The sequence below is a fragment of the Hippopotamus amphibius genome, chromosome 7 (genome assembly GCF_030028045.1).
Source record: "Hippopotamus amphibius kiboko isolate mHipAmp2 chromosome 7, mHipAmp2.hap2, whole genome shotgun sequence".
Taxonomy (NCBI): domain Eukaryota; kingdom Metazoa; phylum Chordata; class Mammalia; order Artiodactyla; family Hippopotamidae; genus Hippopotamus; species Hippopotamus amphibius.
Genome location: NC_080192.1, coordinates 114,746,542 through 114,772,419, shown reverse-complemented (window position 1 = coordinate 114,772,419; position 25,878 = coordinate 114,746,542). Strand labels below are relative to the sequence as shown.

Genomic DNA, 25,878 nt, shown 5'->3' with positions numbered 1-25,878 from the left:
CAAAAATGGTTGCATATTGAGAATTTCATATGGCTCTATCTAATATTTCTGGATTTGTGAAGATTAAATGAAACAGTGCATGCAACACTGAATAAATGTTCAATGCACACGAGCAGTATAACAGATTTTCAATATATTTCTATAAAAATACTATTAAAATATGTCAACATGATTATTGGTTACATTCTAAAATGAGGTCATTTTTGGGTTGGATATATAATACTTCTATCTGGTATTATCATTTACATAAGTGATTTTCAAACATAACCATAACTTTAATAAATATATATAATTAAATATATATGTGTGTATGTGTACAACCTCCAAATATATAGTAATATAATAATACCAGGTATAACTAATTTTCACATAAATAATTTTAAAAATACAACTAATACCTCAAGAGTGATTGAAATGTCTTAGGGTGGTTTGCCTCTTCACTGAGTGATCTTGGACCCTGTGCCCTTTGATTTCTTGCATCTTTTTAAAAATAGTTGTTTTATCATTGGTGAGTTGTTCTTGCTTACCTTAGCAGCTTCACCTGAACCACTTTTTAATTTATTGCTTTTCATTTGCTGTAAGCTGGAAAACCTGATTACTTTGGTTTGTACACAGTTATCTAATAAACTTAATTAAGAGTTAAATTATGAGGGCCAGAGGAACCTTCCTGAAAATAAGTTAAGTGGTTTTCAAACTTAGTATTTTAACTTTATGATTTCAGTTTTAACTGTTCTGGCCTCCCTTTTTGGTTACTTGCTTGTTCTTGGCTTATTTCTGGTTGGTTGGAGTTGAAAAATAAATGATTTCTCTCTGAATTTGGCATAAAATAAAATGTTAATTCACCTTTGCTTTCCCAGTGAGTCATTAATTTCCTAATTGTTCTATGTTTTAGACAATCATATTTGATCTGCAGTTATATTTGTAGGAAGTTTTCCGCTAACTTAAATGTTGCAATACAGGTTTGTAATGGAGAATCCTCTGAAAATGATAGTATTGGAGATGAGCATGCTAATAGTATTGACACCTCCTGGAGTCAGACACTGGTGTTCGAGATCCTGCTTTGTGATGGCAACTCAGATTTTCTGTCTCATCTCTTTTTCAGTGGACAGGTACAAATTCTATTTGTCTGCCATGTTGGTTTTCAACCTGTTTGTGTATTTCATTTATTCTTCCCACTTACCCTGGAAGGGAGGTCTTATTTTTATCTTCTGAGTAGAGAAGTTAGTGATTTGTTTAAAAATATTTGTTAAGCTTAGTAAATGATAGAGTAAGTATTCAGATTTTGAGGTGAACTTTCATTCTCATACCTGCTTCAAAGCTTAAGTAGTTTTGCCTCGGATCATTTTGAACCAAAATTTTTTAAGGTACTGATTTTGTATACGTGTTTATAATCAAATAACTAAGATAGACTTATATTTAAGATTTTGTGTTTGCAATGGTTAATTTTTTTTTTACAACATATATTTTTGGAAACCTATTTCCTTTCTCTTTTTTTTACCTTTTATGGTAAAACTAAAACAGATACAGAAACTACAGAAATGTATAGCTTAGTAAACTATTATACTATCATGTGAACACCCTTGTAACCACAATTCAGAAGAAGAAATAGAACTTCGTCAGCCACCCTAGAAGCTCCTACCTATGCCCATTCCAATCACAGTGTCTTCTGTCCAGAATTATCTACCAGTCCTGACTTTTGTAGTAATCACTTCCTTTTTTCTTTATTGAAAGTCTTTATTTCCTCCTAAGTGTTCTCTCCTAAGTATCCATTACTGGGCACTGGAGTTTAGTCTCACTTTTTTTTTTTTTTAAAGTACCTACAAATGCATCTTTATTGTGATTGGATTGTAAAAAGAATGAGAAATTGCAATAATAAAAAATACAATCACTAATATTATCATAGTACTAAAAGCAGTTATTTGGAAACTCAAGGCTCCATGTAACCAAAAATGTGATTTCAAAAACATGAAGTAATTTTTAGACACTTATATTTTACCTTTTCCATGTTTTTTTTTTTTTCTGTTTTTTTTTTTCTTTTACACAAGTACCACAAAGCAGAATAGTATTTTAACTTTACTTCAGCATCCATCTTTTTTTCCAGGAGAATAAGTCATATTCCTTCTTACATTGAATAACATCTGTACAGGGCTTTACAGCTTATAAAGCAGATATTCATTATCTGATTTAATCCTCACAACAGTCTTATTGTGATGTCTGAATATTCTTCTTTTCATTTCATGGGTAAGGAAGTGGTATAACTGGTATGTGGTAGAGCCTTGATTGGACCTTGTGATTAAAAAGGCTTTCTTTCCTCCTGTTTTCCAAACTTTAATCATCCAAGTACTACCTTCATAATTTTTCCCAGTCTCTTACAACTGGTACTATTTTACTTATTATTACTTGGGATGGCCTTTTTTTGTTAACAGACTATTTAGAACAGTTTTAAATTTACAGAAAAATTGAGTAGATAGTACAGAGTTCCTACATTGCCGGGAGTGCACACACACAGCTTCCTCTGTTATTAACGTCTTACATTAGTATGATACATTTGTTACAACTAACAAACCAATATTGATACATTATTCATAGTCCAAAGTTTATTCAGATTTCTTTAGTTTTTACTTTGTGTCCTTTTTCTGTTGCAAGTTCCCACCAGTTATCATTTCTATGTTGCTCTTCTTGGTTGTGACAGTTTCTTAAATTTTTCTTGTTTCTGATGACCTTGACAATTTTGAGGAGTATTGGTTGAATATATTGTAGGATATCCCTCTACTAGAATTTGTCTGATTAGACTGGAGTTACGGGTTTTGAGGGAGGAAGATCACAGAGATAAAGTACCGTTCTCATCACATCATAGCAGGGTACATAGTAGCAACGTTATTAATGACTCTTGATATTGACCTCTGTTATTTGGCTGAGGTGTTTATCAGATTTCTCCACTGTAAAGTTAACCCCCCTCTTCCTCCATAACTGTACTCTTTCGAAGGTACAGCCCACACTTAAGGAATAGAGAGTTACGCTCTACCTCCTCGAAGGGAGAGTACCTTCATAACTTATTTGAAATTCTTCTACATAGGAGATTTATCTCTTCTCCATTAGTTAATGTATTCAGTTATTCCTATCAGTATGGACTCATGGATATTTATTTTACACTTTGGGTTATAATCTAATACTATGGAAATTCCCTGGTGGCACAGTAGCTAAGAATCCGCCTGCCAATGCAGGGGACACGGGTTCCATCCCTGGTCCAGGAAGATCCCACATGCCACATAGCAAAGCCTGTGCACCTGCACTCTGTAGCCCACAAACCACAACTGTTGAGCCTGCATGCCATGACTACTGAAGCCCGTATGCCTAGAGCCTGCGCTCTGCAGCAAGAGAAACCACTGCAATGAGAAGGCCCCACACCACAACGAAGAGTAGCCCCCACTCGCCGCAACTAGAGAAAGCCTCTGTGCAGCAAGGAAGATCCAACACAGCCAATAAATAAATTAAGTAAAAAAAATCTAATACTACTTCATTTGGTGCTTATTGTTCAACTTTTGTTTTTTTTTTTTGAGAACTTCATTACTTTCTAACACTATAAATTGACTTAGTTTTTAGACAAGTTTATTTAAAAATAAAATTTTAGGGAACTCCCTGGTGGTCCAGTGGTTAGGACACCACACTTCCACTACCGAGGGCCTGGTTGGGGAACTAAGATCCCACAAGCCGCGAAGCTGGCCAAAAAGAATAAAATAAAATTTTATATCACTCAGAATTATATCTGTAAAAATTATGGGCAATTCTTATTCTTAAAAATCCTAAAATTCTTAAAAATCAGTTATGTTTAAATATTAGTGAAGTGTTTAGAGAGTTACTAAAAATTGAGACTTTCTTCTTGAAGTAATCAGAAAGACACCTACATAAACTTCTCTCTCTCATACTCTCTCATACACTTCACTGGAGCAAGGCACTTCCTACGCAATTGTAACTCTTTTTTTTACTTGCTTCAGCATTTATTGAAATGCGTATAATGTTGTGGGTACTGTGGGAGATTTAAAAGTATGGAATATGGTCTCCTATCTTGAAGGGGCTTGCAGTTGGATCTGATTGACAGTCTATAAGCACAGTTGAGAAAAATCGATTATATACTGCTGGGTAGCAAGTACTAAATGATAGAGGTGAGGCTTAGGAGATTTCAGGAAAGAAAGGGTTAGTTCAATGTTGAATAGAATAAAAGCAAGAACTTCTTGGAGGTGAGAAGGGAGTGGGTCCTGAAGGTAGGACATGGGAGATAGGCAGAGTTGTTTTAGGTCAGAAAGTGAATTGAGTGAGCAATATTATCTGTAGAACAGTGAGGAGATTGGCTTGGGTGCATATATACTGGAGTAGTTTAGAAGTATCTGAACCAATGGATTCTGTCTATCTTTTGTAATGAAGTTTGAAGTCACTGCTTTAAAATATGACATGCCTAAAGTGGTCTGTTCTAATTATTAAAGGACTTGGATATTTAAAATCTGCAAATAAAATGTTAATAGACACATTGAAATCTGTCCTTCCAGGAAGGTTATATACTTTCTCATTGAAATAATGGAATTTAAGTTGTATAACTTTGCTCCTGTTATTTCATAGTGTGTTGTCAGTGTTCTGACTAGGGTAAGATTTACTCTTTGGTGGGTAATATAAACTTAGGCTGGCAGCAAACAGTAATATTTTCTTCCCAGACATGCAGTAGCCCACTTAAAGTGGTATGTAAACATGTATAATAGCATTCTTTAGTCATCATGGCACTTGACTACTTTGGGCCTTTTGATCCTCTGTTAAGATTATAATGTTTTTGTTGGTTTTAATTTCTTAATGAAAATTTTCTAATTTATTGCATTTTTTGTTACTTACAAAGTAGTATATGGTGTTTGAAATTTGAACTAGTTTTATTTAAAGTCACCTTTAATAAATTAAATATTAGACTTCCAAGTTTACCTTTCAATATCTACTTAAAATTTTTAACTCCTTCAGCATTTTAAAGAGAAGGGAAATATATTTTAGAAATGACTCTGCAGTAAATGTTTTTAGCTACATAAGTTTTATCACAAGAAATCAGAATGTTTTATAAATATTTGAGACTATTTTGGGGGGTCATTTTTAGAAGCTTCCCTTCCCCAACAGAAGTAACTGCTAAAATTCTCTTTTCTTCTTATTAAAACTTTTCCCTATCTAATTAACAGATATATTGACATGACGTTGATAGATACATTTACTGTATTACGTGGTACCATAGTAAGGCAGATTATTATCCCTTTCTTGGACTTTTGTATCTTCATAATATTTTCCAGTGTTTGTTCTAGGGCAGCATTGTACATTGATCAGGGCTTGGGAATAGGAAAGCATATCTGCAAATATTGTAAAAGTAGCTACTAGAGAAAGAGGATTTGACAGTATTGTGTAGCAGTAAAGCACTGGAATAGGAGTGTGGAGGCCTGTATTCTAGTCCTGGTTCTGCCCTGTGTTATGTAACCTTGGAAGTCTGTTTCTGCATTCTCATTTGGCTTACGTGATCTCCAAGCCACCTTCTATAATTACATCATTTTACACCATGGTTCTATGGACAAATGAGCATACTAGTGTAAAGTATCAAGAATAAAGTGTTGAAATACCTCTGCTTCAGATGTAAACAAATTAAAATCCATAGCTTTGCCCACCCTCCACGCAAGTAAGCTTTTAACTAAAGTGTAGCATACATACAGAAAAATATACAGATCATAACAACACAGAACATGGATCACAAAATTACCAGAATTCCAGAAGCCCCTTGGTAATTCCTAGTTACTCCTTTTCCTCCTCTAAGGAAGGAACTCGACTTCTAACATAGATTAATTTTGGCTGTTTTTGAAATCATTCAGTTTGGCTTCTTGTGTCTGGCTTCTTTCCCTCAGCATTATATTTGCAAGATAAATACAGTTGTAGTTTGTTCACTTTCTTTTTTTAAGTTTATATTTAAAATTAAGGTATAGTTGATTTATAATTCTGTATGTTTCAGGTGTGTAACATAGTACCTTGTTCATTTTCATTGTTGTTTAGAGTTCTTAGTATAAATATACATCGATTTATCCAGTCCTCTGTTGGACTAATCATAAAGAAAAAAGATAAATTGAACTACCTTAAAGTTAAGAACCTCTCATAATTTTTTAATCTTCAGGGATTGAATCTTTCTAATTTATACTTTTATATACTGTTTAAATGAGACTTCAAGTTACAAATGGGTTCTTCAACTTAAAGTAGCCTAATGTTTCCCTTTTTTGCTTTTACCCAGCAGCCATTTGAATCTTGCTCTGCTGCCTTTATTGGAAGAAAGGAATAGCTTGATTATTATTTTAATAGCATGAAAAAACTCTAGAAGCATACATATTAAAGAAAAAAAGATTAATAAGGGCAGTAATTTGCTATCTTCTAAATTTTCAGTTCTAGGACAGATATAAGAATTATAGTTTTAATTCATATTTTGTAACTACTTAGGAGGTACTTTTGTGTTTTCTTAAAACAAGTATAAAATTAAGGGTATTAATGACGTCATATAGATACATCAACTTTTGGTTCTCTCACAATTATAATTTGTAAGTGAATGTGTAGAATTTTTAAATTCATTCCATCAACATTTGTCAAGTACCTATTACATATATAGTCATAAACTTTGTTTTATTGTCTATGTAAAGTATTGTGTTAATTGGTGGGTAACATATGCAAGTTTGTGATCCCTAAAATTTTTTCTGACAAGTCAGTGAAAACCAAATTGTAGAGGCTTAAGACATTTTATTATTTTAGATGCAGTTAATTCTCTATTAACTCTTTATTAAGGTAGCGTCTTGGATGGGGTCACAGATCACTGATGGTGTCAAATGGTGGATTCAATATGAACTTAAATAGCAGAAATTACATGTAACACATTTGTTCTTCTGTACATATCACCCAATATGTAAAAATTTAATGGTTTAAGAAATGGCCTGCTGTTTGTTGCTTAGCTGAGTTTTTGTTATGCAGTAAGTGGGGTTTGTATATTTGAGTAGGCTAGGCAGCGATATTTCTAACTCTTGAGCCCTTTTCCTTTAGTTTTTTGTTCTCACCTGCTTAGCCTAGAGATTAAAGGGTTCTTTTTTATTTTTCAGTACATTGAAAATGTATCATTTTATAAAAATGAAGGATCTGGACTAAATATTTACTGTTTTGGGCAGAGCTTAACTAGGCAATTTTATATTAAGGTCACTTGATGATATTCGACTGGAAGGTCAGACAGTTTCGTTTACATGTCTGGTACAGGTCTGAATGGCTGGCAGGCTGGGCTTAGATGAACTGTCAAACTGAGCACGTATATATGTGGCCTCTCTGGCATGGTTATCTCAGACTAGTTAGACTTCTTAAATGGCAACTCAGTACTCCTAAAGAAAGAAACCAGAGTCTTAGAATATGCAAGGCTTATTAATATATAATAATGAAAGTTATATAGCATCTGTTAGTCAAAAAGCAAGTCATAGGGCATCCCAGATTCAAAGAAGAGGACTGCCAGGGCATGAATACTGGGAGGCGTGGTTTATTGGGGCATCACTTTTGGAGACTAGCTATACTACAGAATCTAAGGATCTATAACTCTTCATAGTAAATATGGAAAATTTATTTTTTTTAAACAGGACGATATTCAAATCCTGTAACCCAACTACCTTAATATTTTTATTTCCCTATAAAATCTTCCAGAGTACTCTGCAATTTATTTGTATTTTCTGCTAGAAATGTATGTACCTCAGGTATAGTTTTTTTCTGTTTTATTATGAAAACTTTAGTGTACAAAAAAGATGAAGTAATTTACAGTGAACACCTGTATAACCACTGTTTAGATTCTGTAATTAAAATTTTGCTATACTTGGGTTATCACGTGTCTGTCATCATTTATTTTCTGATGACTTTAAGAGATGCAGGTACTCATCTCTTAGTAGATACAAGTTACTTTTCCCTTCTGATCCTTTTACCTTGGAGGATAGTCAGAATATATAAAGAATCTCTAGTGCTGTATCTTCTCTCTTTGAGAACTTATCTGTTAGGAACTTTTCAGCCTGCCTTATTCATTACATATCCAGCCAAACTTTGGGTTAGTTTTTCACAGCTCTTAAGCCTGAGAGTCTCACTAAGATCTTTGGAGGAAAAGAAGAAATCATTTTTTAAATTATAAAAACAGCTACCCACAATCCCAGTATAAGCACAACTACTCTCATTCATGTCTTCCTGTTCTATTTCCATTTCTAGTATTTTTTACTTATTTCTGGTGTGTTGCACAGTAGACCCTTGAACAACGTGGGGATTAGAGGCCCTGACCCTCCACGGAGTTGAAAATCTGTGTATAACTTTACAGTTAGCCCTCTGTATCCTTGCTTCCTCTGTATAGGGTTCCGCATACAGGGATTACATGAACATTGGACTGTGTATTACTGTAGTAGGGATCTGTTGAAAAAAATTCGCATATAAGTGGACCCATGCTGTTCAAGTGCCAACTATATATGGTGTTTAAATCTTTTTTTAAAATATGGGAAGTTTTTACATTATTGTAGTATAGCCTGGTAATTAATGGGTGTTTGATATTTCATTAAGTGGCTAGATCACCATTTTTAACCCTACCACTTTTGAACAATTAAGTTACTTTCCAATTGAGAAAAGCTATTGAACCCAATGAAATATTACTATTTATTGTTTGAAATTGGTTATATGTGAAGTGTATCCCACCCCTCTGACTCACACAACCTTAAGGGTTGAAACTGATGAAATGGCAGAGAAACAAAGAAGTTAGAAAGAACAAAGATAAACTTCAGTTCCAATTGACTTTGCAACTGCATCAGGAACAAATAAGGAAGTTAGAAAAAAATTATATGTTCAACTTTGATGAAATAGTTTTGTCAATTAAGTAAATTTGTATTTTTACCAGTATTCTCAGAGTTGGGCTGAGTAAGTTTCCTATTTAAAGTCTATCTACAAGTTTAGGCATATTAGAAATCTTTGGTGTCAAAATATAAAGACTAGATATGTATATTATATTTTCAATGAATTTTATTCCTGTTGTGGAACTCCTGTGTGAACTCTGAGAAGCAGTAACCAGTTTGCTGCCACTTGCTAATGTACGCTTTCATAAGTGGTAGCTTCAAAATATTCTCCCAACTTGAGCATAAATAGCTAATTAGAGAGAGAGAGATTCAAACAAATTGAATTCTGTAATCTTAGGGATAACAGAGTCTTGCAGAAGATAATTTAAGAGTTCTCCTACAGTGCTATAGGATTATACTTACCCCACCAAAGCAGTTAAATCTTGTTTTATTAAAAGATTTTTCAGAGAAAGCGGTTCTTATTTGTCGAGTTGTTCTTCCTAGAATTAACCTTTACCAGTAACAACAACAAAAAAATTTCTAAGACCTGTGTTCTTCATGTTATATGTTGAGTATATTTCATCTTGTTTGACCCTCTATGGAAACAGATGATTACTGTTTTTCGTGTAGTAACTTTAGATGCTTGAAACCTAACATTTGTTTTTTAGGCTTCGCCGTGCTTGAATTAAGTTTCTTACATAATACAAACCTAAATAGAGCTTTCTGCCCATGAAAAGGAAATCTGTAGGGATTCTTAAAATATGCTTCTGGACTATATTTAGTCATGTTTGTATGTGCATATATTCATTGTCTTAATGAGTAGTTAGGTAATTTGAACTACATTGCTTGATTGCTGTGGCTTTTAGAACATATACCCAAGTATCATTTATCAACAAATATTATAGCAAATTGGCTCACTGGAAAAAAATGGTCTGGATTTGATTTGAATTTTGAATATATAGATTTACTTTGGGGAAGACATGGGGAATTTGATCTGGGTTCTGATCATCTCACTTTTGGAAAATTCCTAGGATGGCAGGATTATTTATTTATTTATTTATTCATTCATTCATTCATTCATTCATTCATTTTATTGGCTGTGTTGGGTCTTTTTTGCTGTGCACGGGCTTACTTTTAGTTGCGGTGAGTGGGGGCCACACTTCGTTGTGGTGCGCGGGCTCCTCATTGCTGTGGCTTCTTTTGTTGCGGAGCACGGGCTCTAGGCATGTAGGCTTCAGTAGTTGCAGCACATGGGCTCAATAGTTGTGGCTCACGGGCTCTAAAGTGCAGGCTCAATAGTTGTGGCGCACGGGCTTAGTTGCTCTGCGGCATGTGGGATCTTCCTGGAGCAGGGCTCGAACCCGTGTCCCCTGTGTTGGCAGGTGGATTCTTTACCACTGCGCCACCTAGGAAGCCCTAGGGTGGTAGGATTGATCCTGGAATTAATTTTGGGGTCTGACTCAGATCTGAGGTGATCCCATAAGATTGCATTGTCCTCTACAAAGTGAGCTCTAGGACATCCCATGTATTCTACACTTGAGAATTCTACTTGGATCTCTTGTTTGTATCTATCTTTCAGAGCCTGTCTGAAGAGAATAGAGGGTGGAGGAAAGAAGAATTAAATTTGTCCCGTCATATTTATTTTGGTGTCAGCCTTTCACACTTGGTTCCTATCTGGACCATACAATAAATTCTATACTAGGAGTTATATGGGTACTCCTTTTAATTTTGAGGATGCTTTACTTTGACAATAAGAATATTTGGGCTTTGGGAGTTTCAGCCAGTAGTATGGAAGTGGCTTCTCCTTTGTTTTTTTCGAAGTCAGTGAAAACTTTTAGTATAGGTATAATGCAGTTGAGTAATTTGTTGCGCATTTTCCTAAAAATTTAATTGAGACACATTTGCCTTGTTTATCAGCAACATCATTTAAACAATTATGACTCTTGGCAATCAGGAACTCACAGTGAACATAGAAACAAGTGAATTCTGAAGCCAGGAATAAGTTTAGTTGTAGACCTGAATTAGGTATTGCAGAAACAGCATTAAGTGAACAAGAAATATTAGATGTCTTTGAAAAGGACTACCTTATAAATTTCCAAGTTCTACAAATCTTTAGATTGCTTTAGTTTTTACATTGATTTTTCTTTTGCTTTTCACAAATTAAAAAATGACAGATTGTGTTTCACATAAGCTTTAAAAAATTATGTTTATGTGTTTGGGGGTTTGTTTTGGTGCAAGAGCATTTGAAACCCTTTTGCAGCCGAGAGTAGCTTCTGTGAAATTTCTATATAAGAAAGGGTTAGGAGTGTCAAGTTTGTGTGTATGTGTGTGATTTGTTTTTAAGCTGCTTTTTAATAAGTGCATTATTTTCGCTCATACTGTAATACATTATTCAAAGCAGCAAAGTTCTCTAAAAATGATCTTATTTACATATAATGCATACACAGCACAAATGATTTAAAAAATACCAATTGTCCATATCAGATATATACTTTGTCAGTTGAAGAAAGCTACTCTTTGGATATCTTTGACAGAGAGGCTCGTAGTAGAGGTAAAGGGAAGGAAGAGGGTAAATTCACCCATTAACTCCACCGCTGGCAGTAATGTATTTTACCCCTTTATTTAGGCTGCCACTGCCTTATTTAGACTGCCATTACCTCTAACCACTGCATGGTTCTAGCAGCCTCTTATCTGTTGCCTGGATTCTAGTTTCATCTCTCTCAGACCTATTCTTTGCCTTAAATTCAACCTCCATTTAGCTGCTGGGAGGGAGGATGAGCTATTTAAATTGTGATTTTGATCTGGCCAGTCTCCTGCTGTCCTCCAAGACAGTGGTTTTAGGAGTGAGGTGTGAGATGATTTCTTGGTAGTGCAGGAAAAAATACTAGAATTTTTAAATTTATTTTTTAACCTAAAATAAAATAAATTATGACTTACCAATATTGAATAGAAGAATTAACAAGCTCCCTCATTCAGTGTGTCAGATAGTCCTGTCATTTAAGGAGGAGTGAGAGTTCTGCACTGCACAGAGATTGACAGTGGAGCTCTCTTTCATGTACTCTCCATGTGCTGCAGTGTATTGCCATTTATCTGTACTCTGTTAAGTGCATTTACTTGTCATATTACCTAATTCTCACAAAATAGGTAATTTTAAAAGATTTCTTCAAAGAAACCACAGGTTTAAGATAATGTCAGTAAGTAAGGCACAGGAGAACAATAAGAAAATGGCACAGCTGATCCTTCTATTCTTAATTCAAGCTCTTTGTCAGCCACATTACAGTTTTAATATCAGTGATCTAATCAAGTCTCTTAAATCATCTTGGGAGAGTCAATATTATTGAAAAGACTTGTTTGAACCTTACCCTAAGTATATGTATTGTGCCTTATATTAACTAATGATTGAAAAACCAAGAAGTAGTTTATTTGCCATGTCTTAATATTCACCACTCCAGGTCTGCATAAAATTTAAATATTATAAGCATCTTGGGGATTAAGTCCTATTGGGAAAATAAGGGGATGTATTGGAGTGTGTGAAAGTAATAAAAAAAATTGCAACCACAAGATTAAAATATTTGCTTCACTTGGAAGAAATAAGTATGCTGTTTTCCAGCAAACACACAAACAACTAATGAAATTTTGAAGCTATTACTACTAGCAAGACATTTAAGATATCATTTATTTTATCTTTATTTCATAATCGTCACATTGTTATTTTCTATATATGTTTTGTAGTGTTTATAACATATTAGCACATGTAGTGGTACATGTATAAAATATACATGTATTGGGGGTGTGAGCTTAATATTTAAAAGCCTTTTTATTGCTGTATAACATATGTAATGAAAATCCAGGTCAATAAAGAGAATATACCCAAAACCCCCAAAGACACCTCCCCCTTCTCATGCTTCTACCAATTATCAGCCCTCTCACATCTCTAATAATAACATCTGTCTTGATTTCTGACAATATGGTATAGTTTTGCACTTTAATATATGTAGAATCATAAAACATATATGCTTTTATGTCTGGTTTCCTTTGCTCAGTGTTATGTTTGTGAGATTCATTTGTGTTGTTGTATGTAGCTGTAGTTCAATCGGTACCATGGTTATATGGATATGCCACAGTTTGTCCATTCTAATATTAATGGATATTTAGTTTGTTTCCAGCGTCTGACTATTATGAATAATGCTGCTCTCATTCCCATACATATTTCTTGGTACACGTGTACACATTTCTTTTGGGTATAATCATAGAACTGGAATTGTTGGATCCTGGGAAATGTTTTTATTCCACTTTAATTGATCATGAAAAATAGTTTTCCATAGTGGTTGTAGCAGTACATAGTCCTACCAGCAGTTCCAAGAGTTCCTGTTGTCCTACATCCTCACCAGCACTAGATATTGTTACTCTTTTAGTTTAAGCCATTTGGTGAGTGTGCAGTGGCATGTTAATGTGGTTTCAAATTGTATTTTCTTGATTACTGTTAAGGTTGAGCACCTTTTTGTATATTTATTATTGGTCATTTGACTGTCCTCTTTTGTAAAGTTCCTATTTAAGTCTCTTGCACAGTTTTCTATCAGACTGTCTTTTTTTAATTGATTTGTGGGTGTTCTTTGTATATTCAGGATATGAGCCCTTTTTTAGTTATATATTCCAATTACTTTCTCCTCTTCTGGCTTGCCTTTTACTCTTTTTTTTTTTTTTTTTTTGACTTTGTCCAGCGGCATGTGGGTTCTTAGTTTCCCGACCAGGGATCAAAGCCATGCCCCCTGCACTGGAAGCGCAGAGTTTTAACCACCAGACCACCAGAAAAGTCCTGCCTTTTTACTCTTAATGGTATTTTTTTATGAATAGACATTCTCAATTTTAAGACTGATCGAACTATCAATCTTTTCATTTATCAATAGTGATTTTCATGTCTTATTTAAGTGTTTTCTAAAAGCTTTATTGTTTTGTCTTTCACATTTAGATCTACTGTCTACCTGAAATTGATATTTTGGATATGTTGTGAGGTAAGGGTCAGGTTTAATTTTTTTTCCGCATATGGAGATGCATGTGACCCAGTATTATTTATTGACATGATTCTTTTTTTCCCAGATCTCTAAAGTGCTGCCTTTGGTCTGTATATGAGTGTGTTTATTTTTGGATTCTCTTTTCAGTTCCATGGGTCCATTTGTCTATGTCTTAATTATTATAGTTTCATAATAAGTCTTGATATCTAATAGAACAAGTGCTCCTACTTTTTTGCTTTTCTTCAAGAGCATTTTAGTTATTCTTGACCCTTTGCTTTTCTGTATAAACTTTAGAATAAGTTTATCAAATTTCATGCACACAGGACACACACGGATGTGCACACACAGATGACTGGAGTTTTTTCCATATTGCATTAAATCTCCAGGTCAGTTTGGGTAAAAGTCGCATATTTTCATTGAGTCTTCAATCCATGAACATGGTGTATGTATCTAATTATTTAGGTCTTTAATTTCTCTCAACAGTGTTTACTAGTTTTTTTATACAGAGGTCTTGAACATCATTTATTATTTTTATTCCTAGATATTTATTTTTTTTAGTACTACTGTAAATGATGTCTTAAAATTTTTTTCTTTTTCTATTTGTTGCTAGGATATAGTAATACAGTTGGTTTTGTGTATTGATCTGTATCATCAGTGTTGCTAAACCTGCTGTTAATTCTAATGTTATTAGAATTTTTTAGGATTTTTGTATAGCTAATTATATGCTCTGTGAATGATAGTTTCGTTTCTTTTCTTTTTTAAAAAATTATTTATTTATTTATTTATTTATTTATTTATTTATTGGCTGCATTGGGTCTTTGTTGCTGCACATGGGCTTTCTCTAGTTGCGGTGAACGGGGGCAACTCTTCATTGTGGTGCATGGGCTCCTCATTGTGGTGGCTTCCCTTGTTGTGGAATGCGGGCTCTAGGTGCGTGGGCTTCAGTAGTTGTGGCACATTGGTTCAGTAGTTGTGGCTTACAGGCTCTAGAGCACAGGCTCAATAGTTGTGGCACACAGGCTTAGTTGCTCCATGGCCTGTGGGATCTTCCTGGAGCAGGGATCAAACCCATGTCCCCTGCATTGGCCGGCAGATTCTTATTCAGAATATGAAATCCTTTGCATACTACGTGTTGGTGATTTTTAAAAAATATTCTCTATTGTGGGAAGCCTAGGAAAGTTTTTCTGAAAATGTGAACACGTTTATCCTCTCATAGAACTCTGATTGAGTAGTGTTGTGTTTTTCCTCAGATACTACGTTTCTGTTCTTTATTGTAGAACTTTATCATTTCTACCAGCTTAAGAATCCTCACTCTAAATAAGCAAAGATTTTATTCTCTGAAGCAAGAAGTACCATGAAATGCCAAATTCTCTAACTTGGGGCTAAAAAAAATTTAAAGTTACCTTCTTTATTTTCTCCTTATTCTTCTCTCTCTGTAGCCATGGAGAAATAGAGACAAAATTAATATGCCATCTACTTTGATTATGGGAAGACATTTCTTAATCTTATTAATAAAAATTACTTTGTTAATAAAACTGATTACCATCCTTTGAGAAGAGGTACTTTTAAAATTATTTTATATATTTTTAACTTATAAATATATACTTGCTCATTTTTAACAAACTTTGCACAAGATAACTCTTGTTAACAGTTTGTATTCTTCTACATCAGGGATTGACAAACTATGGCTCTTGCACCAAATCTGCTATTTTCATATGTACATGCTTGTCAGCCAGGAATATTTTTTGTATTTTTAAATGGTTGAAAAAAATCAAAGGAATAATATTTCATGACACCTGAAAGTTATATGAAGTTCTGATTTCAATGTTCATAAATACAGTTTTATTGGAACATATTTCATTTGTAGAGATACTGTCTATGGCTGCTTTTGTTCTGTAACAGCAGAGTGCGATGATTGGAATAGAGATCTTGTGACCTGCAAAGCCTAAAGTATTTACTTTCTGGTCCTTTACATAAAAAGTTAGGCTACCCCTATTCTACATAAACAGGTTTTGTTATTTGTTTTTTTCAAAAACAGGACATAAAATACACTGTGTGTACAATGGATAAGCATTATCTTATACTTATTGATATCTTTTTCTGCTCAATATCCTTCCATATCACACTGATATATGGTGCGCAGCATTCCATATTTAGATACCATATTTCATTCACCTGATCTCATTTTGATAGACCATTAGGTCTGTTTATACCTACTACGTACATTGTTGCATCAGGGTATGTATGTGTAATTTTAATTATTTAATTTAAATAGCTATTTACTAGATTACTTTTCAGAAAATTTGTAGACTTCGAAAGTGCACCAGTACAACTGCCTTTGTCCTAACATTCTGGCCACTATTTGTTGTCATTTTTTAAAAAATTTGCCCCTAAGATCAGTAATAATTGTTTTAGTTGTCAGTCTCCTGCTGACTAAAGAAACTAATCCATTTGCATTTGTAAAGATGTGCTTTAAAGGAGCTGAGGTTTCGTCCTCTCGACATTTCCTTTTTCTTTCTGTTTTTGAAGAGATCTTAAATGTCAGCAGCCACAAATTGCAAATTTTACTCTAGCCAGTCATCTATCCCTATTACAAGAGTACCATGTGAGAGATTTTGACCTACTTAGCCCAGATCTCTCTCAGTATATGAAAAACATCCTCAGTAAAACACATCTAGATACAGTGAGTAACGTCTTTGTTTACAAAGGCCATTACATTTTTGTTAATCTTTGGACAATTTAATAAATAGAGATAATAGTCTTTTAAGCAATACAGTATGAAAAAGTTGAAGTTGTTCTTACAACTCCAGCTTCTCTGCGCCCCCCCACCCCATTTGTACCCTTATTTAGATGGTTCCTGTACCCTTTTCACATACTCCGTAATGCCCCAGTGGGCTCTTCTGCCAGTCATTTATACTTTTGGGAAAATGTAAACTCTATTTATACCTTCTCAGGGAATTTACAATTTAAATTATGAAATGAAAGTCTTTGTGGCTTATAAATGAAGGGTTTGTTGTTGGTTTGGTAATAGCTTTTTTTGCGCTATAATTCATATACCATACATTTAAAGTATACAACACAGTGTTTTTTAGTATAGTCCCAGGATTGTACAACCTTCATTACAATCAATTTTAGACCATTTTCATCACCCTAAGAAGAAAGTCTTTGTTTTTCAGCAGTCACTCCCCATTTCCCCCATCTCCTGTAGTCTCTTGGCACCACTAGTCTACTTTCTGTTACACCTTTGCCTGTTCTGGACATATTTTATGTAAATAGAATCATACAACATGTGACTGGCTTCTTTAACTTAGCATGTTTTCAGGATTCATCAGTGTTACAGCATATATCAGTACTTCGTTCCTTTTTATGGAGGAATAATATTCCATTGCATGGTTATACCACATGAGTGAATATCCATTCATCATTCGATGGACATTTGGGTTATTTTTACTTTTTGGTTCTTATGCATAATGCTACTGTGAACATTCATGTGCAAGTTTTCGTGTGGACATATCTTTTCATTTCTGTTGGGTATATACCTAGGAGGGAATTGCTGGATCACATGGTAACTCTATGTTTAGCTTTTGGAGGAACCGCCAGACTGTTTTCCAAAGCAGCTGCACCATTTACATTCCCAACAGCACTGTATGAGGGTTCAGTTTCTCCACAGCTTCACCAACACTAATTGTCATTTTGACTATAGCCATCCTGATGGGTGTGAAGTGATACACATTGTTATTTTTTTCTGTGGTGTGATTTTTTTATTGTAATAAAATATACATAGCATAAAATTTACTATCATAACCATTTTTAGGTATATAATTCACAGTGTTGTGTAAACCATCACCTCTGTCCATTTTCAGAACATTTTTGTCATTCTAAACAGAAACCTTGTATTCATTAAATAATAACTCCACGGTCCTATTTCCCAGCCCTGATGACCTCTGTTCTACTTTCTGTCTCTATGAATTTGCCTATTCTAGATATCTCCTTTAAATGTAATCATACAATATTTGTCCTTTTGTGTCTGACTTATTTTACTTAGCATAATAATTACAATACATGTTGTAGCTTGTGTTACAATTTTATTCCTTTTTAAGGTTGAATAATATTCCGTTGTATGTATGTATCACGTTTCATTTGTCCATTTATCTGTGGGTAGTCATTTGGGTCGTTTCACTTTTTGGCTGCTGTGAATAATCTGGTATGAACATTGGTGCACACATATTTGTTTGAGTCCCTGCTTTCAATTCTTTTGGGTATATATCCCTAGAAATGGAATTGCTGGACCTATGTTTAACTTTTTAAGGAACCTCCAGGGTGTTTTTCACGGCAGTTACATGATTTTACATTTCTACCAGCAGTGCACAGGGTTTTAATTTCTTCACATTCTTTCATGTACTTTTTGGCAATTTATATATCTTCTTTGGAGAAATGTCTATTCAAGGCCTTGACCTGTTTTTGAGAGTGGGGTTACTGGCTTGTAGAGTGAGTGTACCTTCAAATTCAGTAAATCTTGCTGGGTTATTCTCCGAAGTAGTTTATGAATGTACATTTTCCTTCAAAATTTATTAAAGTTCTGATGCCAACATTTGGTGTTGCCAGAATTTACAGTTTTTGTTTATTTAATGGATAGGAAATAGTAGCTTGTGATTTTAATTTGTATGTCCCTAATTAGCAGAGAGGTTGATCCATCTTCCCTACAAACAAAAGTTTGCCTGTTCATATCTTTTTCACATTTTTTTCTCTTAGGTTGATGTCTTTTCTTATTGATCTATAGGCAATATTTACGTATTTCTTATATATATTATAATATCTATTTTAAATTTTCGCCTTTAAAATATTTTACTTTTCAAAGTGGGAAGAACTGAATTTGAATTTGTGTCCTTGGGATTTAATATGGTGCCTGACAAATCAGTCACTCAGTAAAATGGAGAATGAATAAATATTTTGTGGAAATCTAAAAATTTGTTTTATTTTTAAAGAAATAATACTACCTAAATTAAGTGACAAGTGAGTGCTAATAATTTGCACAGCTATGTGTAAATTGTACCTTTATGGTTATCTAATCGTGTATTGAATCTCCCATTGTTTGAATGCCCTCGGTACATTTGCAGGTGGATTAAAAAGAGAGTTCTTGTCTGTGTGTACTTGGTCTGCAAGTCATTTAAAGAAGAGTTAATCTTAATCTGTTAGATCTTCTAGATACACTTAAATTGTGAATAAAGATGCACATACTGCACATAATTCTCAGGCAGAACACTTGGCCTGTGATGGGTGGCAATTGTATAAAAATACAGTTTTGTTCGAGGTTTGGGGGGACGGGAGGTGAAGGGAAAGCTGAGACAAAGGGAGAGAGTAGCATAGACATATATATACTACCAACTGTAAAACAGATAGCCAGTGAGAAGTTGCTGTATAACAAAGGGAGTTCAACTCAAGGATGGATGATGCCTTAGAGGACTGGGATGGGGAGGGTGGGGGGGGGGGAGTCGAGGGAGGGAGGGAATACGGCGATATGGGTATAAAAAGAGATGATTGAACTTGGTGTACCCCCCCCCAAATAATAAATAAATTTTAAAAATAAATAAAATAAAAGCCAAAAAAAAAAAAAAAACAGGTGATTGAACTTGGTGTACCCCCAAAATAATAATAAATAAACAAAATTAAAAAAAAAAAGTAATGAAAATGAAAAAAAAAATACAATTTTGATTGTAGTAGCAGGATCCCACACAGTTTCTCTGAGGTTCAACAAAGGGAATCCCCTCAGAAAGAAGGATTTTCTTGGGCCTTGTACTGTACTTGTTTAATCCTGTCTTTTTCCACTTTTAGTTTTATGTACATATAAAATAGTGTCCCTTCTCTTCTTTTTTTTTTTTAAGTTAATTAATTTATTTTTTGGCTGCTTTGGGTCTTCGTCGCTGCAGGCAGGCTTTCTCTAGTTGCAGAGAGTGGGGGCTACTCTTCATCACAGTGCGGTGGCTTCTCTTGTTGTGGAGCACGGGCTCTAGGCTTGCAGGCTTCAGTAGTTGTGGCTCGCGGGCTCTAGAGCGCAGGCTCTGTAGTTGTGGCACATGGGCTTAGTTGCTTTGCAGCATGTGGGATCTTCCTGGAGTAGGGATCGAACCCGTGTCTGCTGTATTGGCAGGCAGATTCTTAACCACTGAGCCATCTAGGAAGTCCCTGCCTTATGTTTCATAGGCTTACATAGTAAGCTCTCCAGTTGCATTGCTTTTTAAAAAATTCTCATCGGTATTTTTCTTTTAATAGAAAAATTACTTGTTCCAGAGACCAGACCTTCTCTGCCATTAAAAATTGGCAAGCTTCCCCTTTTTTGGTCCTGCTATTTTCTGTATGTATTTATCAGGACAACTGTTGTATTATACTTTCTTTATTTGTTCACAGTTTCTCTCTTCCCCGCTCATCCATGCTTCTTAGGGTTGGAGCTAGTCTTATTCAAACTCTGACAATGAATGGCAGTTCACTGAATGTTAAAAGTGATTATCAAATAAATAACACATTTTTATGTTGTATTAAATTTTTTCTGCTCATTCTAATTTAGTCTTTAACTTACTGATGATGAAATGGAATTTAGTGAGTAAATAATTAGTAAAATAATGTAGCAGCTCTTTCCGCTGATGTTTCAAAGACTGTTTCAGTAAATCTTTGGCCTATTTGTGTACCTGGCCCTACAAATCTTACTAATCATTAAGAATTAAGGCAATCTAAGTGTGTGTTTACCAGGCCTTTATCTTAGAATCTTAATAATTATTTTAGTTCTTACTGTCGCTTTTTAAATGCCCTTTAATGATATATCTATTAAATTTTCTATAATTTTATATGTTAGGTACTCTTAGCCTTATTTTAAAGATGAAGAAACTGAGGCATGGAGAAGCTTAAAAATTTGCCTGGGGTTATACGTTTAGTAAGTGGTGAAGCCAGTTTTTGAATCCAGATAGTCTAAACACAGCATTGTATTCTTAACCAGTGAATGCATGTTAAATAAGTTTTCAGTTACACATGAACTTTGTGTTCCAGAAACTTTTTTTTTTTACAGGAATTAATATGGTGGTATATTTTTCTTAAAAGCAAGACATGCTGTATTTTCCACCAAGGGCCAGTGATTCACCAGGAGTGTGTGTGTGCGCGCTTGAGAGAGAGAAAGTATAAGTTTAGAACTCAGTACCTATAGAAAGCTATGAGTTTGTCAGCGGGATTAGGGAGGGGAGTAAAGTGGGTTTTTAAAAGAGAAATATAAGTATTCATTTACTTATGAAAATAAGAAAAACATCTAGTGGTGAAATAAATACGTCTGGATTGAGGCCCAGTAGTGCAGAAATATCTAACATTTTGGTTAGATTAAATCTCTAAAACCGTGGCAGCAATAACAAAAATGTACTTCATTTTAGGCATGTTGTGGCAGAGAGAGAGGAGGAGGAGGGAGAGGAAAGTCAGGGAGATAGATAGATAGATAGATAGATAGATAGATAGATAGATAGTCAGTCAGTCTCAAAGTCCAGGTACAAAAGAGGAAAGAAAGATATTCAGAAAAAGAAGCTGAAAAATGAAGAAATACTTAAGGTAGTGAGGAAAATAGGAGAGAGAGACCTATCTTTTCTGTCGTGTAGTCATTGGCTGAAAGTGTTTCTTCCAGATCCTCCTCCCAGTTCCATGAAACTTCTCATGTGGGGGGTTTTATTCTTCTAAAGGAACCCCAGTCCTCTGGCATGTCACTAAGGTAATAGGAGTTTCTATCTCGTCCTTCATTTTATCCTGTCTTTGCTGCTGATTCTGAAGTACAGCCACAATAAATCAATCACTATTTGGAGAATTACTGCTACATGTGGTGCTTTCCAGGTGTAGAGGAAAACAAAAAAGAAATAGCTTCTTCCTCAGAGGACTTTACAATCTAATTAGGGATATAAAATGTAACTTTATTAAAAGATGGTTATAATATCCTACAGTATGATGAGTCAGATAGTGTAGACAATTCCACACTTAACCACTTGGCTTAAGCTTTAACCAGCTCCTCTTAGCAGGTGACCTTGTCTCCTGCTTCACAAGATAAAAAATTTAGGTATAAAACCAAATATTGGGCCTGCTCTCATCTTCTTCCCTTCATTCTTAGATAAAAGTGTCCCTTTTTAAGGCTCGTCCTTTGGCCTGTGTTTTCCACTTTAGCTCTTCACGTCTTCTCTAACACTAGAGCTTTGCTGCATGCCCTCTCGTGTTAGTACAGCTCACTTTGTCATTGGTTCCTTGCCCAAACCTTGTAAATGTTGAACAAAAACCCCATCAGCAATCTTGCACAGCTCATTCCCCACCTCATTCCATTTTCCCCCTTTCAATCTTCAACCACATTCTTTAAAAAGACTTCTTTACCTCCCAGACACATTTTAGTACATTGCAGTCATGCTGTTGTCCCCATCACTCCACTGAAACTTCTCTGATAAAGGTCCCCTAATAATTACGAAATCCCGTGGACCATTTTCAGTCCTTGTGTTTTGATGTCTTTTCAGTCTTTGAAATATTATTTTTTTCCTGACTGTATGACTACCTTTCTGACAGTTTTTATTCTGTTATTTGCACATTCCTTTCCTTCTGGCTGCCCTAAAAAATAATCTTGGCTCTCTTCTCTTCTCTTAATCCCAGTCATCAATTCTAATAACTCCAGCTATCAATTATATTCTAATATAGTACATATAATTCTAATTATATGTACATCTCTAGTTTAGGCCTTTATCTGAAGCCCAAGACCCTGTTATGCTTTTGTTGCAGTGACCTCACATTCAGTAGGTCCAAAAGTGCTCATTATTCTACTCCCCCACTCCCCACCTTGTTTTTTTTTCTCTTTATTCCTAGCTCAATGAATGTTACCTAACCATTTACTCAGTATTCCAAATAGAACATGGGGACCCTCCCCTACTTTTCATTCCCTCATCCAGTCAGTGGCCATATTCCATCAATCCTGTGTCTTGAGTAGCATTTCTTAAGTCTGTACTTTAATTTCTAATTTCTAGTAGGTAAAATTCTATTAGTAAAATTGCTTTTAATTCACCTCAGCATCTTGAAGAATTTCTGTACGTTATAGTATTCAGATACTTGACTGTATGACTAGGCCTTTTGGAAAGATTGTAATAGTTAAGAGAGAAGATGATTCTTGAGCAAAGAAACTGAGCTGAGATTAGGAACCGCATAGTTTCTGGCCTGAAATCAGATTTTGATTTGAGAAAAAAGGAATGCCCAAGGTATATAATCTACAAATTAGTATCAGTCTACAAATGGGAAATGGTGAAAAGAAGCCCATGTACTGTAGTGTATAAGGGGAGCCTTTTTGTTACGTACTAGTTAGAAAGCACTAGATTGCAGAACTTTTTGAGAGCCCTTCTTATGACCTTAGGAGTCTGTGAGCAGTCATTTAATTGGGCTACATTTGTTGTAAAGAAAAGTAGTTAAGACCTAAATTATAAACCTACAGTCTTACATTTGTCTGTTGATTGAAGAGAGACATAATAAAGTACAGTCTGCTTCAAATCTTCTCCCCAATCAATAGCAAGAATTTGAACTCCGTCCTAGTCTGTGCCTGGCGCTACATTTCCTTTGAATCATTATATTTCCCATTCATCCTGTATGGTCTTCCCTAAGCGTCCTTTGTTTCAAACACATTGCACACCCGCAGCCCACTTAATTCTTGTTAATCTTCCAAGTAGCTCCTGTATTTTGATGAATCTGTAACCAGGTGTTAATCTATAGAGAAGAACTTTCCCAAGTCTCACTTTAGGAAACACTCTTGGTGGTTCTCACTTTCTTCTGTAAAGGCTTTTGTAAATATTAATCTAGATCATTGTGCTTCATTCCTCTGTCTTTTATCAACTTTGCTTTTAGTTTATTCTTATCTCAATCTTTGTAGCACAGCTCTTAATGTCCGGTTTGGTTTAGATTTTATCCGTTTCACAGTAGTGTGTGTGTGTGTTTATGGTAGTCCTGTTGTTTGTTTTACTTTGGGTTGGTTTAAATTTGCTTTTCTCAATTATAAATATAAAGCTTAAAAGCAGTGAATTGAAGAGATAATCTGTCACTAGCTTTGTTTTGACACTTATCTCCATGAATTTGTTCTTAAATTAGCTTTAGCAGTAGTTGTCAAAAGAATAAATAGATGTTGCGTTCCTTAACTGTCACCTGCTTTTACACTAAAAGTATTTGTAATTTGAATTCCCTTATACTTTTACATTATTGTAAGCATATGTGGTTTAAAATCAGAATATCTGACCAGATGTAGATGTAAATTATTATAGGTTACTTAGTAATGCAGTTGTATTATATTAAAATAATTTGGAAAATTAGTGAATTAAGAAAAATAACTATTCTCATTGTTAATTGTATTCATTATCTTACTCTGGTGAAATGGTTGTAATGAACCAGCCATGTTACACTTAGGTTTTAAAAATTAATGAAAAGTGATCTTTTAGTTTCTTTACAGTTCACGTGGATTTCATTTTACTTTAAACAAAAGCAAAAGGAAAAAGGAAATGTGACTTGCCACTTTGCACACACATTGTTTATTTAATTTCCTAGTAGAGAAAAATACTCATTTGGGGGGCTTTAAACTCTGCCATTTATAGAAACTATTTAATATGTTTTATGTTTCAGTTTCAGAAGGCAAAAACTGGGTTTTGTATTTGAAGTAGTCGTACCTTACTCCTAACCAATTTAAAGAAGATCAGAAAAGAAGTGCCTGAGGACAACCAAATAATTGTAGTGAATATTCATGTGGTGCATTAATTCATCTGTTTCTGCCCGCGCCTGGAATTTAGCCACTCCCCAAAGCAGCCCAAGTTTTTTGTCTGTATCTTTACCCTCCTTTTGCCTGCGTGCTCTGTTTGCTCTCTCTCCTTCAGTTTCTTTGTCCCTCTTTATAAATAAGTAGAAAACTTTTCTTTAGATTAGAGAGCAAAGGGGCAGGAGAAGAACTATCTTAAGAAGTTTTTATTTGTGCCAACATAGAAGTGCTTTGTGGTAGGCCATCTGGACCGGGAGGATTTCCTCAGAATGTAAAGTATGTCGTGAGATTTAGAGAGCTAGGATTTGCTCTGGAACTATCTAGGGAGGCAGCAGGAAACGTAGACAGAACTGGTTTATATTGCTTGTAACGTAGGTGGCAAGAATGGAAGACGGCTTGCCTGGTCTCGCTTCAGTGTGTGCTTCCTCTACACTTATGAACTTCTGCACTGGTAACGTATCTTTCCTGGGAATTCAGGCTTGTGTCTCAAACTTTACTACTTGTGACAAAAGAAATCTGAGGATGTGGGAATGAATCTAGGCCCCTACCTTCCCTCCCCACCTCCTTTCTTTAAATATATGTGTCCATAATGGCATAAATATTTTCCTATGTACTTTTATAAAGTGCTTAAGATTGTACCCCCTTTATAAGCAAATATATTCTTGCTGTAAAGGCAGAATGGGCTTTGTTCAACTTGTGTCCACCCCCCCGCCCCCCACAATGGTCGTTATATTATTCGTGAGGAAAAAAATAAAAACGGCAGCTTTTAGTGGAAAATAGTAAAAACAAAAAAAAAAGCACCTTTCTTAAATCAGAATTGTGTAATTAAGCCTGACTTTTGCTTCTATGAAGTCTAACCAAAAAACATGAAAAGCAGAATTATCTGATTATCTGTTTTTAATTCTGTGTTAAATTAAGTGAGACTTTGAAATAAAAAAGTCTTAATTGTGGATGAATCCTAGTGATAGAAGGAAGTAAAGTCCTTCCCTGGGGCTAGCGTTCATGCTCCGAGTGTTGTAGCAAATATGGTTTTATATTTTCTTTTGTTTAACACAGTTTCTTTTACAATTTATCCTAGTAGGGGAATTTTTAGTTAGAATATCTTACAAGGAAAAACAAACCTAAGTTTTTAAAACGAGAAAATATAAGTCAACAGTGTTTGTGTTATTCAATTGAAGACAAATTTAGATACTCTTATTTTCATGTA

General features: G+C 34.7%; 1 protein-coding gene across 5 annotated transcripts in view; it reads left to right on the top strand.

Annotated features, from left to right (window-relative positions):
- Positions 1-25,878, top strand: part of EML4 (EMAP like 4) — a 151,190-nt gene that overhangs the window by 30,920 nt on the left and 94,392 nt on the right. Inside the window, exon 2 of one of the 5 annotated variants that reach the window (XM_057741040.1) lies at positions 13,849-13,891. The exons of 1 other annotated variant lie outside the window; for it this stretch is intronic. Coding sequence is in view for 3 of the 4 variants with exons in the window: in XM_057741038.1 (XP_057597021.1) it covers positions 25,056-25,122 (67 nt within the window). In the remaining variant the exon portion in view is untranslated. Of the gene's footprint in view, positions 1-13,848; positions 13,892-24,799; positions 25,123-25,878 lie in introns of those variants that run through there. 3 more of the 5 variants (XM_057741038.1, XM_057741036.1, XM_057741041.1) reach the window with 3 other exon arrangements.